General features: G+C 35.7%; 1 protein-coding gene across 2 annotated transcripts in view; it reads left to right on the top strand.

Moving 5' to 3' along the window:
* LOC120624634 (ras-related protein Rab-37) overlaps positions 1-16,267 on the top strand; it is a 99,108-nt gene that overhangs the window by 5,732 nt on the left and 77,109 nt on the right. For both annotated transcript variants that reach the window (XM_039891287.1, XM_039891289.1), the window contains exons 2-3: positions 13,264-13,422; positions 14,569-14,679. In XM_039891287.1, coding sequence (XP_039747221.1) covers positions 13,264-13,422; positions 14,569-14,679 — 270 coding nt within the window. The remainder of the gene's footprint in view (positions 1-13,263; positions 13,423-14,568; positions 14,680-16,267) is intronic.

The raw sequence follows: 16,267 nt of genomic DNA on the forward strand, positions 1-16,267 counted from the left end.
AAAAAAGCTTCTAATGAAATAATCCCAAAGATTTAGTTGAAATGGCGGTTAAATATGTTACTAGTCATAAATCACTTTTGACCAAGGAGTTGAGCAATAGCCGACGATATTTTATTTTTTTAAATTAGTGATTGATGCCCTCCCATATAAAGATCTGAAAAGACTGTAAAAAGGTCGAATTATGGCACAAGAGGAAAATTTGTGAAGTCTGCAAATAAAACGTAATAGAAAATAAATATAAAAAGCTGATAAAAATTATAATGTTATAAATAATTATTTATTAATGCTTAACCTAAATAATATCACAAGTACTTAAAAAAACTCAAACGTAACAAAACTACATAAACATAAAGTTTAATGTCAAAAAATGTTAACGTGGCCGATATTTAGCTGGTTTACCCTACCTAAAGCACTTCGCGTTGAGTGGCGCGTAATAAAAAATCTTTTATAGTATAAAGTAGAAGTTAAAATTCTGATACGTTTTATATAAGAACCATTAAGCTCTCGCACAAAACTAGATGGTTCGGTTCTAGGTTAGAGTTCGCAGTTCCGACAAGACACGAGAGATGGCGCGTGTAGTGGATATTCGAGCGTAGGCAGGTTTTGTTCTAAACGCACTAGGTGCACATTTTTTTTTTTTTAATGTGAATTATATCAATTTTAACTTAAAAAAGACGAGAGTTTTCGTTGTAAATCACTAACAGTTTGAATAAAGATCATGTGTCGATCTCCGTGGCGAGTGGTGCGCTGTGGTCTTAAACGGGTCCTATTTTCCAGTTTAGTTTCGGTGGCACTGTATCTATTCAATTAGTTAAATTAGTCAACTATCAATATAAATTAAATTAAGTAACTTACAAGCGATTGAATAAGTGGTGGTGGGTAGAAAAACTCATACGTGGCCTAGGCTAGTTACCAACATACTGACATTGACGTGTCACCAAGCGCCTAAGCGTTCTGGTACGATAAGTAAATAATAAATAAATATACTACGACAATACACACATCGCCATCTAGCCCCAAAGTAAGCGTAGCTTGTGTTATGGGTCCTAAGATAACTGAAGAGTATTTTTTTATGACTATAATACACATAAATACTTATAATATACAGATAAACACCCAGACACTGAAAATCATTCACGTTCATCACACAAACATTTTCCAGTTGTGGGGATCGAACCCACGACCTTGGACTCAGAAAGCAGGGTCGCTGCCCACTGCGCCACTCAGCCGTCAAACCCCTGCTAGGGTTGCTACGATGTCTCGTAGAAACCCTAGCAGAGGGCTATCGTAATTATCAATCCATTACTATACTACAAAGCACGGGTCTAATCTCAGACTGAGAATGGTTTAGGTCGTAGTCCACCTTGCTGGTCAAGTGCGGTTTGGTAGATTTAGGACCATAACTTACCTGCTCAATAGTCCCAGACGAAGGGACATCAGGGTCTACCTTCGACCCTGGGAAGACAGCCGCTTGCTAAATGCTAAAGCAAAGCAATCTCACAGCGACGTACCTACATGCGGTCGGGAATCATTCTTCCCGGGGCGAGCTACAAGCGTTGTGCAAGTGAGCGGTGCGTTCCTTGGAGATCCCGGAGCCTCCCAATATGTACTGAGGCTGGCTACAGAGGGGGTTAAAGTGGGTAGAAATCACCACATAACCCGAATTCTCCTGTAGAGAATCGGGTATCTTTTAAGAAGATTTCCCCCCCTCCGTCAACAAAAAAGGTACTTACCAGGTGAAATAGCAGTCGAACAGTAACGTGTATGTGAAATAAAAAAAAACAAACCTCGTTAAGCCAGGGAGGTGAGTCTAAGCCGACAGCAAAAATAATTCCTTGAACAAATCGGCTTACTTACGTAACTATGTTAGAACGTAATGCAAAAGTCGTATCTAAATCGGTCCATCTGTTTGAGCGCTACGATAAACACAAACACCTCTTCCTCTTGCGTCGGGGATTTATAAATATAAGAGAATTCTATTACCAACAGACGCGATCTTAAAAAGCTTTTATCGTCTAAGCTAATGTATTTAATACGAGAAAGGTTAAAGCCTTTGAAAAGATAAAAGGGAGGGGTGAATCTTGAATGCCTACCCTTAGGTTGTTTGCAAACATCCAACTTTTATGCTGCCAAGTCTTCTAGAATGGGCGAGGTGGCTTTTTACCAAGATGTCTACTCTTTGGGTTCTAGGTTTGGATGCTCCCAATCGCCAAGATTTTCTATTATCGAAATAGTGTACTTCTACTTTTTAACAATGTTTTCACACTCAGTAAGTTTAAGATTTGAACACTCGGAAACCGAGTCGCTTTTCCGTATTGAAACAATAAACTATCCAGTGGCGTGCATAGAGGGTATGCACAGGGTATGCAGATGATATAAAATGAAGCAAACCTCCAGTACGAGTTGTAAAATACTTAAGGATAGGCATTGTAAGAGTTATAAAAAAGTTCTACCCTTTATAACTCGTGCTGGAGATTTTCTTAATTTTATATCATCTGCATACCCTGTGCATACCCTCTATGCACGCCACTGAAACTATCATAGCAAAATCGACCTAACATTTCTTGCTTTTGAGTTGATAATTCTGTACGATAGATTGTAATTTGATGAGATTGTTATACTTAAAACTAAGTAACTTTTTGCCAAAATCTAGCATATATAGCATATATAGGTACGTTTACGGTTAAGTATGTCTCGTATACGGTTCGCAAGTGTATTATATGCAAGTTTAATAAGTTTCGTATGCAGGTCGCTAGGGTCTTTTATGCGAGTTTAGTAGGTACGTCTCGTACATATGTCGCAAGTGTCTTTTATGCAAGTTTAGTAAGTCTCGGATAGAGGTAGCAAGTGTCTTTTACACAAGTTAAGTTCGTCTCGTATACAGAAAGCAAGTGTTAATTATGCAAGTTTAGTACGTTTCGTATACAGGTCGCAAGTGTATTTTATGCAAGTTTGATACGTTTCGTAGGCAGGTCGCTAGGGTATTTTATGCAGGTTTAGTTCGTCTCGTAAACAATAAGCAAGAGTCGTTTATGCAAGTTTAGTTAGTCTCGGATAGAGGTTGCAAGTGTCTTTTACCCACGTAAAGTACGTCTCGTATACAAGCTGAAAGTGTCTTTTACGCAAGTTAAGTACGTCTCGTATACAAGTCTCAAGTGTCTTTTATGCAGGTTAAGTACGTCCCGGATAAAGGTCACTAGTGTATTTTATGCAAGATTCGTTGGTCTCGTATACAAGTCGCAAGTGTATTTTATGCAGGTTAAGTACGTCTCGTAAACAATAAGCATAGTTTATGCAAGTTTAATAAGTCTCTGATAGAGGTAGCAAATGCCTTTTACGCAAGTATAAAGTACGTCTCGTATTCAGGTCGCAAGTTTATTTATGCAAGTTTAATTCATTTCGTATGCGGGTCGCTAGGGTATTTTATGAACTCTTTCGCACTTCCAAAGTCGGGCACCCATCAATTTACTGGCTTGGGCTAATATTGCTTACCAAGCGCTATCGTGTATGTGGAACTGCTATTAAACCACACATTATTTGAAGTCGTTTGCTATTGGTATTTTAAAGTAGGTATTTTAAGTAAGGTGCTATGGAAGTAGGTTCCCGGGACGGTCATTTGCGATTTGCAATGTTTACATGGTTCAAAGTTTCTAATAGTTTGCGATTAGTAAGTCGTTTGTTTAAATAGGTTGGAATGTCTGTTCTCAATATCATAGGTTTGTATATTTGGCACTACCGTTACGTTTGAAAAAATCGCTACGTTAGGTATCTGATTTATTAAGGAATTGTATTATCTATATATATAAAAGAGGATGTTTGTATATATGTCATCGATAAACTCAGAAACTATTTGACCGATCATTATGAAAATTAGTATGCTTATGTATTTTTTCACGGAGAAGGTTTATATGCTATGCCCATTGATGTAACTCCCCACCAGGCGGCGCTGTCAAGTATCGACTTCCGCCCCGTTCAACCGATTGTCATAAAAATTGGTATGACCATGTATTTTTCCACGGAGAAAACGAACATGCTATGTCCATTGATGTAACTCCCCACCAGGCGGCGCTGTCAAGTATCGACTTCCGCCCCGTTCAACCGATTGTCATAAAAATTGGTATGACCATGTATTTTTCCACGGAGAAAACGAACATGCTATGTCCATTGATGTAACTCCCCACCAGGCGGCGCTGTCAAGTATCGACTTCCGCCCCGTTCAACCGATTGTCATAAAAATTGGTATGACCATGTATTTTTCCTCGGAGAAAAAGAAAATGCTATGTCCATTGATGTAACTCCCCACCAGGCGGCGCTGTCAAGTATCGACTTCCGCCCCGTTCAACCGATTGTCATAAAAATTGGTATGACCATGTATTTTTCCACGGAGAATGTAAATATGATGTTCATGTTATTAAATATCACCATCATATAGCGCTTCAATGCATTAACGATGATATACAAACATCCTCTTTTATATATATAGATGAAACTGAAATAGATTTTTTTTTATCAATATAACCTGTTTTTGTCTTTATTATTTATAAATAAAAATAACATAAATTAAGCTGTCATTTCAAGCTGAGAAATTATTTTAATCGATTTTTAATTAAATATAGCTACAATTTTAATCTACATTTAATCATTTATTATTAACATTTCTTATTTACAATTATCGTTTTATTTTAATTAATTTTTTTTTAAATATAAATTTAATTTTATCTTATATTTTTAGAAAGAAGTTTATTTTATGAAAAATCCCTAATTTTTTTTTTTAATTTAAATTTAAATCTGTTTATTATAAATAAAAAATACATGGTTGTTTAGATCTCAATTACATTACGCTAATCTTCATTATGGAAGATTTTTGCGCTTGAGAGGGTTGCACAAATACATATTGATTATTATATATTAGTTAATGTATAATGTAAAGAAAAAAAAAAAAAACAAAAGAAACATTTCTATAGTGATAATTAATGGAATTTGTAGGAATGGTCTGGATGAACTTCCGCCTAGTAGTTTTTGCACGTACCCTGAATGTAATAACGTTTCAATTTGTTTTTGATTTGCTTCAGGTTTTTATTTTCAATTTCTTCTAGCAAAGGTCTAGGTAATTTTTCTAAAACACTAGGCAGGAGGTACTCCCATACCCTCTTTCCATAAACATTATTAAATGTGGGTGTTCTAAACAAAGGTAGGTAGGTTAAATGACGTAAGTGCATAGGTCTAGCATTCTTGTCTAATTTGCAAATGTTGTTATGATACTGAGTTATTATTGCTAAATCCACTTTGTCATAAACTGACATCACATTACAATATTTAAAAAGCCCTTCGTAATTATTTTTATGTTTATATTTAATTTTTAATGGAACTATTGTTTTCAGTAATCTAAGTTGCAATTTATAAATGTTTTGCAGATGGGTTTTATAAGTTCTGCCATAACTAGAGATGCCATAGTTTATAATCGAATCTGCTAGTGACATATATAGCAATCGTAATGTTCTATAGGGCAACTTATTTTTAAGTATGCACATTTTCGCCAACACAGCTCTTAGTTTACAGCATACATAGTCGGTATGCGGTCCCCAGTTAAATGAGTTATCAATCTTTAGTCCCAAGTATGTATGCTGTTTAACAATTTCAAGTACCTTACATGCGCATGACTCACGCCGTAGGTGCATGCAGTCATGCTCGTGAGCTTTAATGTTTGGAATAATGCATGTTTTTTTGTATGGGGAGTGAATGTACATAAGCTTAGTCTTCTCATAGTTTATGGCAAGCCCTACGTCATGCGCCCATTTACATAATCGATCGAAATCACTTTGTAACCTCTCTGTAGCTGTTACAATATCTTGGTGAGCTGTTATCAGGCAAGTATCATCAGCAAATTGGTACACGGAGCTATTTTGGAAGATATTACACATATCGTTGGCATACACTAGGTACTCAGTTGGTCCTAGGATCGAGCCCTGGGCTGTGCCAAACGCAGTTGGGAGCAGATCACTGTATTCCCCGGCGATACAGACCGTGTTATACCTGTTGGTATGATAATTTTTAAACCATTCCAAAACCGGGCCCTGTATACCATTCTGCTGCAATTTATTATATAGTATGTTAAAATTTAAGGTATCAAAGGCCCTGCTAAAATCAATCATTACGACAATTACATGCTTTTTATCGTTTCAAAAATTGTTTATTTCGTCTGTAAATAAGGATAATAGCTGCGATGTACTTTTATTTTTCTGAAATCCGAATTGTTTCTCATGAATAATGCCATTACTTGTCAAGAAATTGTTAATTTCATGTCCAAAGTATTTTTCTATAATTTTGTCTAGGCATGATAGGATAGTTATGGGCCTATAGTTACTGGTTTCAGAGTAGCTACCCCTTTTATGTATCGGTCTAATTACCCCGATTTTTAATTGATCTGGATACAATGACTTAGAAATGCATACGTTAATTAGATGTGTTAAGACCGGGATTATTTGTTTTGAAATATATTTTATATCCCTGGCACGGATTTTGTCCCACCCTGGGCTTTTTTTATCGTCTATCTTATTTATAATTTTATATAATATTTCTTCGTTAATTTTATTCAATCTAAATGATAAGCTAGGCGTATTAATGTATGTATTCTCGTCAAGTAATGGTTCATTGCACGTACTTAAAACCTTTTTAACATTATTTTCAAAATCATTAGCGAATTTTTTAGAGAGTTTTTTTGCTTTCAATTTAAAGGACTTAATAAGTAAATCGTCAATAGCATGCATTATTCTACCAGTTAGTCTATTTACTATTTCCCACATTTTTTTAGGGTTTTTGAAATAATCACATATTTCTTTTTTTGTATAGTTATTTCTAGCTTTATCGATAATTTTATTTGTTCTATTTCTATATCTTTTATATATTAGCTCGTTTTGCTTGTTAGTAATGTCACTTAAATGAATTTTAAGCAGATCTTTTTTTTTATTACACATGCTAATCAATTTTTCCGTAATCCAGCTACATTTATGCCTATTATTAATGCTTATTTCTGTGTTATATTTACATTTACTATATATGGTTTCGAATTTGTAACTTATAAATGCAGTAATCTCGTTAGGATCGCAGCTATCAAATACCGGACTCCAATCAATTTTATATAATTCCTCCTGAATCTTTTTATTATCCAATTTCGTTATAAATTTGACTTGGTCTTTGATCTCAGCGCTGACAATAGAGAGACCTGTAATATAGTGATCGGCCAGTGTACTATGTACAACAGCCGACCGGATCGAGTGGAGCCGGCTACCACGCTCATGAACGTCACGAATAAAGATGTGGTCTATGCAGGATTTGGATATGCCATTTATATTGGATTCAACTCTAGTAAATTGCGAGATACAGCATTCAAAACCTAACTCATTTAAGGTATTTAGGTAGGAACTTACAGAATTATTTGTAACTTTAGTATCTATATTGATGTCCCCTACCAGCAGACAATTAGTGTTAGTTGAATATGTGGATAAAAGTCTCGTCAGTTCACTTATAAAGTTGTATTTATTTTGGCTAGGTGGCCTGTAGACTGCACATATGTAGGCTTTATAACCGTCCGTTTCCACTTCACCAAATAAGCACTCACAATTTTCCGTATTCACTGATTTCCTAGTGAACGATATGTTATTATGAACGTACACTAAGATACCGCCTCCTTTACGTTCCTTTCGTAGCTCCGTATGCATAGAATAATGCTTCAGATTAAATAATTTTGCTGTTTCGTCCGTTAAATTTGCCTCTGTGATTATAATAAGATGAATAATGATAGGGCTAGTACAAATTATATATTCGAGGTGTGAAAAATTTTTAATCATAGATCGCACGTTTACATGAAGTAGTAATAATTCGTTCTTGTCCTTTGGTATATTACATGTGTAGTCATCCCATGTTTCATGGCTGGTTTCCATTATGTATGGAGTGTATATATTACTATCCATTATTAGCCGTTTAGTAGGTATGTGATATTATGACCTATAAGTCAGTTTGTATAAAGCGAGAAAGAAAGAAAGAGAAAAATAAAAAAAATAAAAGAGACTGAGAGCAGAACGTTTTCAGGCTTAGCAATTCATAAGACTTGCCTGTTTATGTAGTATCTCCTTCTTTATCTTCTCTATGTCACTTTCTGAACGAACATAAAATATTTTTTTATCCCTGTCGGTAATGCGAACCATGATAACTCCATTTTTGCACCACACGTACTTACAGAGCGACTTTTCTTTGAGACTTGTTTTTGTTTTCCAAAGCAAATACGCTGTCATAGGGCTAAGTGACTCGCGTAGATATACTTTGTGCTCACCCTCTCCACCTATGAGCTGAGCACTGATTTTTGCTGTTTTGGCTGCTTCGATCCAATAGTCGCGCCTACCTTCTCTCAAGGATACAATAATCGGCGCATCGGCTCTGGCACGTTCAGCTTGCGCTGTACCCTGTCGGTTAGGTTTTTTTTTCCTGTAAACTCTGAGTACGTCTTCTGTATTCTGATTAAGTAATTGACACAGTGACGTCGATATCTGCTTAACGTCCTCGTTTTCCTTTTCACCAACACCACAAATCTCTAGATCGTTAGATGATTGCGTCTGCTCCAATTTGTTTATTTTTTGTTCAAGAAGTTCGTTTTTGAGACTAAGATTTTTGCACGTATTAGTCAAGTTTTTGCATTGATTTTCCATTAATTTTACTCGCATATCATAATCTTTAATTTTTTCCTCGTAATCATCAATTTTATTTGAGTAAAACTTGAGGGTACTTTGTAGCTCGTCGCGTATTATGTCCCGTACCGTTTGGCGTATTTGTCGAATTTCTTGTCGAATTTCCAAAAGCATTTTGTCTTGCTCACCTAGATTAGTTCCCTCAGCGTCAGATTCTTCATCTTCGGGGTCAGGCAAGATAACCGAAATGCGTTTGCCTTTACCGCCAGTTATCATAGTACATCCGCGACATTTCCATTCAACTGATTCCATTGCTGATAATGCAGCAAGTTGATCTGTGCTCATGGATGCACAGGAGCAGTGATACCACTTACTACATTTATTACACTGCACTCCTGGGTTTTTTTTTTGCAACTACTTTGCCACATTTCGTGCACTTTACCATGATTAGCAAAATCGCGCGCGCAAAAAATCACTCCGTCCTATCGACGCCGCTGCGAGCGGGCAACTGATAAATTAAATTTTATCTTTTAAAACATTAATTACATCTAAACGCGAGTGATAATATCATTAATAATTACCATGTCCAAGCTATTGGTTGTACAGGATATTGCAATAGTTGTCTCTGTTTCGTCAACGTAATCTTAGAAAATATTTTTTTTATTTCAAACGCACTTCATCGATTAAAAAACTAAAAGTTATCATTTTTGCTTTAGTACTCACCGATTACTTGATTGGTCATTGTATATGACCAATTATTTTCACCAAACGCATTATCAGCATAACTGCACAAATTTTCGAAAGTATACCTAACCTACCCTTTTTGCGTAAAATATTTATTGAGCAGCTGATAACTTGTATATTATCAAAATATATAAAAGGCAAAGGTCACTGACTGACTGACTGATTGTCTGATCTATCAACACACAGCTCGAACCACTTGACGGATTGGGCTGAAATTTTGCACACAGATAGTTATTACAACGTAGGCGTCCGCTAGGAAAGGATTTTTTTAAATTCCATCAGGGTTAAATATGGGATGAAAGTTTGTAAAAAATTCTTCATTTATCAATTTATTTTTCAAGCTACATCAATTAAACTTTGATTTTAGGTTATCGATTTATAATAAAGAAATACGTATTTCATAGGGGATCAAAATTTATATGAAAGTTTCTGATTTTCTAAGTAATTTCCGTTCATATTTTTCTATAAGCAGCAAGACCTTTTTTTAACCCTTTGTAGTAAATTTAACAAATCAAAAATAAAACTTAACGTGAGCGAAGCCGCGGGCAAAAGCTAGTAGACTATGTAACAGTACGCTGCGTCCCGTTATTAGCGCGGGAGAAGCCGCAGGGCACAGCTAGTTATTAATAAGCATAAAAATGTAGGGAATCTAAAGGAGAATGAGCAGTAGTGTGACCTGTATTACAACCCAGGGCTCGGAACCGGTTTCAGTTTCACCATATCAACCGACAGACGTCCACTGCTGGATTTAGGTATTTTGATTGGAGTTCTAAATTCCACGGTTTTGTGCCGCTTGTGCCCAGTGGCTCCATGCGATGCGCTTGACGTCGTCTGTCTACCTCGTTGGGGGTCGACCAACGCTGCGCTTACAAGTGCGGGGCTGCCATTCCAGCACCTTGGGACCCCGACGTCCATCCGTTCTGCTATGTGGCCCGCCCATTGAAACCTTAGCTTTACGACTCGTTGAGCTATCGGTAACTCTGCTTTCAATTTACCGGAATAGTTTGGTTAATAACCGGTTTATTTAACAGCAGTTTGGGTTTGGGTATAATCTTAATTCGCATAATATTCATCCAAGCGCAACGGCATTGTCTGCATTGTTAGTAGCAAATGACATGGGATTATGTTATCTGCTAGGTCGCTAATATTATGTAATTATAAATCCATACCTACTTATATTATAAATGCGAACAGTTTGAATGTCTATCCAAACAAACTTCGTTCGTAAACAGGCCTTTATTCTATGGTCCATTTGATCATAAGTGTACAACTATTGCCTATAAACATAGCAACAGAACAGCGTGACATCGTGAGCGGTGGCATCCTTATGTGGTTGATATTCCATCAACATGCAAGAAACGATTTTTATCCACGTTTCTGATACGTGCCGCTAAGATGTGGAAGGCCCTCCCGGCAACTGTGTTTCCTGCCACCTATAATTTGAGTACCTTCAAGGCTAGGGTGAATAGGCTTTTTCTAGGCCAGCGTGCTCCAACCTAGACCTCATAATTGCTTTCTAACTTTGCATGATTGTCGTCAAGCGCTTCCCCATTGTTAATAAAAAAAAAACACTTCACTGGGCATGCAAAAAGCACGTCACGTGTCCATCAATTTGAGACGGCGATGTTAAGCCTCATATGCCTGTAACAAAGGAAAACAGTAATAGTACTTAGTGCTAGGGTGCAAAGGCGGCCTTATCACTAAAAGTGATCTTTTAAAGTGTAACTGTGCGTGCGAAGCCGATAATAAAGTGGAAAGTGGTGAATAATACGCACATAAAAGTATATTACAAAAAAAAACTTACATGAACATACACACATTTACATATTAAATACAAAAATACCGATATAAATTTATTATATACTAGCTTTTGCCCGCGGCTTCGCTCACGTTAAGTTTTATTTTTGATTTGTTAAATTTACTACAAAGGGTTAAAAAAAGGTCTTGCTGCTTATAGAAAAATATGAACGGAAATTACTTAGAAAATCAGAAACTTTCATATAAATTTTGATCCCCTATGAAATACGTATTTCTTTATTATAAATCGATAACCTAAAATCAAAGTTTAATTGATGTAGCTTGAAAAATAAATTGATAAATGAAGAATTTTTTACAAACTTTCATCCCATATTTAACCCTGATGGAATTTAAAAAAATCCTTTCCTAGCGGACGCCTACGTTGTAATAACTATCTGTGTGCAAAATTTCAGCCCAATCCGTCAAGTGGTTCGAGCTGTGTGTTGATAGATCAGACAATCAGTCAGTCAGTCAGTGACCTTTGCCTTTTATATATTTTGATAATATACAAGTTATCAGCTGCTCAATAAATATTTTACGCAAAAAGGGTAGGTTAGGTATACTTTCGAAAATTTGTGCAGTTATGCTGATAATGCGTTTGGTGAAAATAATTGGTCATATACAATGACCAATCAAGTAATCGGTGAGTACTAAAGCAAAAATGATAACTTTTAGTTTTTTAATCGATGAAGTGCGTTTGAAATAAAAAAAATATTTTCTAAGATTACGTTGACGAAACAGAGACAACTATTGCAATATCCTGTACAACCAATAGCTTGGACATGGTAATTATTAATGATATTATCACTCGCGTTTAGATGTAATTAATGTTTTAAAAGATAAAATTTAATTAAAAAAAAAAATTAGGGATTTTTCATAAAATAAACTTCTTTCTAAAAATATAAGATAAAATTAAATTTATATTTAAAAAAAAAATAATTAAAATAAAACGATAATTGTAAATAAGAAATGTTAATAATAAATGATTAAATGTAGATTAAAATTGTAGCTATATTTAATTAAAAATCGATTAAAATAATTTCTCAGCTTGAAATGACAGCTTAATTTATGTTATTTTTATTTATAAATAATAAAGACAAAAACAGGTTATATTGATAAAAAAAAATCTATTTCAGTTTCATCTATATATATAAAAGAGGATGTTTGTATATCATCGTTAATGCATTGAAGCGCTATATGATGGTGATATTTAATAACATGAACATCATATTTACATTCTCCGTGGAAAAATACATGGTCATACCAATTTTTATGACAATCGGTTGAACGGGGCGGAAGTCGATACTTGACAGCGCCGCCTGGTGGGGAGTTACATCAATGGACATAGCATTTTCTTTTTCTCCGAGGAAAAATACATGGTCATACCAATTTTTATGACAATCGGTTGAACGGGGCGGAAGTCGATACTTGACAGCGCCGCCTGGTGGGGAGTTACATCAATGGACATAGCATGTTCGTTTTCTCCGTGGAAAAATACATGGTCATACCAATTTTTATGACAATCGGTTGAACGGGGCGGAAGTCGATACTTGACAGCGCCGCCTGGTGGGGAGTTACATCAATGGACATAGCATGTTCGTTTTCTCCGTGGAAAAATACATGGTCATACCAATTTTTATGACAATCGGTTGAACGGGGCGGAAGTCGATACTTGACAGCGCCGCCTGGTGGGGAGTTACATCAATGGGCATAGCATATAAACCTTCTCCGTGAAAAAATACATAAGCATACCAATTTTCATAATGATCGGTCAAATAGTTTCTGAGTTTATCGATGACATATATACAAACATCCTCTTTTATATATATAGACTATAATACATATTTATGACATATTTTTATGCAATTATAAACTTGCATATTAGTTTTATGAAATTTTTCTGTTGTATGCATACCCTGGTAAGAAACCCGGTGCACGCCACTGCGCCTCACCCTTGGGATCTCCATCACTCCACTGACCCCTTAGTCGGCTTCTACGCCCCCCTAATCATTACTCCATCATGTGCTTTTTAATATTTTAGCACGTGGGAACCGACGACAGCATGAGCGACGACGTCTTTGAAGATGACACTCTTCGCGCGCCCACCATCCGTAGCACTCCGTCCCCCACGGGCTATAGAGACTACAGGCCTGTAACACCAGCGCAGACTGTCATCGACGAAGACGTTCCAATCCACAAGGTAATTGTGGTCTCTCTGTGGACTTCTCTTCACCTATACCAAAAGGCATTGATGCCTATTTTGCTGCACCCAAATCTTCTGGATTGACAGTTCAAAAAGTAATGCTGTTCTTATCACAATGTTCCCTGTAGAGAACGACATCAAACTTTTAGAACTCTCAATGTCATTTAGAGATTCTGTACATCGTTGCGTTCCGTTTTTTGTTTTTGTTATTACTTTTCATTTTTCTTTTTTTGTTCTCGTTTTAAAATATATAATTTAATCTGCTATTTATTTAATTAAATAATTGGTGTTAGCCGTACTAATTGAATTCAATAAATAAATATAATAAAACTACTATCGTTAATGTTAACTGGCAGAGATCACTTTTAGTGATAAGGTCGCCTTTTGCTTTTAATTTTTTTTTAAAGTATATTTGTAATTTCTCCTTTACTACGCAAAAAGATGTTTAAATAAATAAATAAAATGAAACATATAATATGCATAGATAGAGGAGCATTTTCGCATGGCTACCATTCAAAGCACTACAAAGTAGGTATATTTCACGCGAGCTACCTAGAACTTCTAAGCTTCTTAACTGTAGCTTCTAAGTTCAGAGCTTAGTACCAACTTCCAAGAACAGAATGTCATCGACATAGTCACTATAAGTAAGGTAATTTTGTGTTCTTCATCTAAGTATATATACATAAAAAGCAAAGGGGACTGACTGACTGACCAGGGTTGAAAATTTATATGAAAGTTTCTGATTTTTTTAGTAATTTACGTTCATATTTTTCTTTTAGCAGCAAGACATCTTTTTAAACCTTTGTAGTTAAATTTACAAAATCAAAAATTGAAATTAACGCGAGCGAAGCCGCGGTCAAAAGCTAATTACCTGTATAACAATACATTGATGCCAATAATTCTTTGGGATTGACAGTCCAAAATGTATGCTGCCTGTAGAAAAGGATAGCACGACTTTTGAACTGTCAACAAAGTTTAGATATTTGTGAGAAAGAGTTCTCCATAACGTTCTATATTGACCATCATTGTGGACTATGGCCCTTAAGCTTACTCATTTTGAAACGAGACGTCCATGACCTGTACTGGGTCAGTAATGAGTTGAAAATGATGATGAGAAGTAAATGTTGTATTCATTTTGTGTAGACCATTCTGCTCGGCGACAGCGGAGTGGGGAAAACTTCTCTACTCGTGCAGTTTGAGACCGGTAAATTCCAGCCTGGCAACTTCTCTGCAACTGTCGGCATCGGCTTTACGGTAAGTAAGAAATAAAATAAAATAAGACTACCTGCTTAAGTTTCTTAATTTCGATATAGAAAATATGCTATCACAAAATATGTTGGTAGGTATTCAATTGTTTTAACATGTATCAGCTATGCGATAGGAGATCCACAGAATTAGGAATATACAGAACTCTCATTTAGACATTATTGCATGCAGTGCATTGTGTCGAAAAGCAGTGAAAACGTCCTGCGCACGTCTCATTTCACACCCGTGGCTAGCTCACACACTTTCTCATTGTCCCCATTTTATGGTAAACGTTTTTAACGTTAGTGGTAAAATAATAACTGTTAAATGCTAAATGGATTGAAGTGACAAATAGCCTGTTCCAGAAACACTTCGAAAGTGGAGTGGTTGTTGATGCTTCAATATTAGTCGTGTACACGGTTTCTGTATGTTCTTTATTCTGTGGAGAGATCTATATTAGGACCATTTCGTTTGATTATTTACTTTCATGACCTTCCTTACCTTGCTAAGGATCATTATAAATGTTTGAAATTATTCGACGTGAGTTATTTTATTTTGTAGCTTTTGACGAATAAAAAAAAATCTCTAAAGTGGTACAACGGTTTAAAGCTAATAATTTCATTCTTTACCAGAATGTAGTTATAAATTTTGCGAATGTAGTTATTTATTATGCAATTTACGCGTCAAATTATAGGACTATTTGAATAAAGAAATATTTGACTTTTGACCATCTTATCTAAGGATAATCTTAAGCATACGTCAACCGTTCACCAATAGTTATCCACTATGAAACGTTTTTTTTTGTATAGACATCGCCTTTAAGTGAAAACGTGCGTGAGACTTTCCGATTAAGGTATCGAGTACCTAATACCTACGAGAAGGTACACTCTGGAAGGTTCTGGATATAATTATTATCAACTAAATCAACAATTTTCTGGTACAATAGCGGTCAAACTTCGTATAATAACTAATTGGCTTAGTTGCTCCAAACGGAGTAATTGAAGGTTCATAGTTATCTCTATCTGTGCAATTAATTTACTTAATACTCAGGATATCCTGTTGTAAATCTAACTTTGTATCGAGATGAAATTTAACTAATAAATTATGGTTGCTGTAACTCTATTGTAACGAAATCAAGAAGGATAATATTCTTAAATATTATACTAACGTGTAATAATATTCAAGGCTATCGTGAATTATTTTAGTTCAGCCAATTTTCAAAAGCTCACCTTAACAATACAGGTACATATCTACCTGGATGACCGAGCTTAGCTCGTTTTTTTTTTTGCTTTAGTCAAAATTACACCAAACAAAAAAAGGCGAAAAAAATATCATCAGCAGAGCTAGCACGGGCAGGATATAATCGGGGGATAAAAATTATATCCCCCGATTATATCCCCTAACCAGGTATATGATTAACGTGTCCACCTGCTAAAGCACGGTAACATGGAATAGGACACATATATATTATTTGGATAATATTTCCACTTGCCCGCCGGTGCTCTGAAAGTTGAAAAAGCTGTGGGAGAAAATAAATTTTTATCCTTTGCCCGGGGAGATAATTGTCTCCTACCCATGCTAGCCGCGCTGTACCTAC

This window comes from Pararge aegeria, chromosome 6 (assembly GCF_905163445.1).
Source record: "Pararge aegeria chromosome 6, ilParAegt1.1, whole genome shotgun sequence".
NCBI lineage: Eukaryota > Metazoa > Arthropoda > Insecta > Lepidoptera > Nymphalidae > Pararge > Pararge aegeria.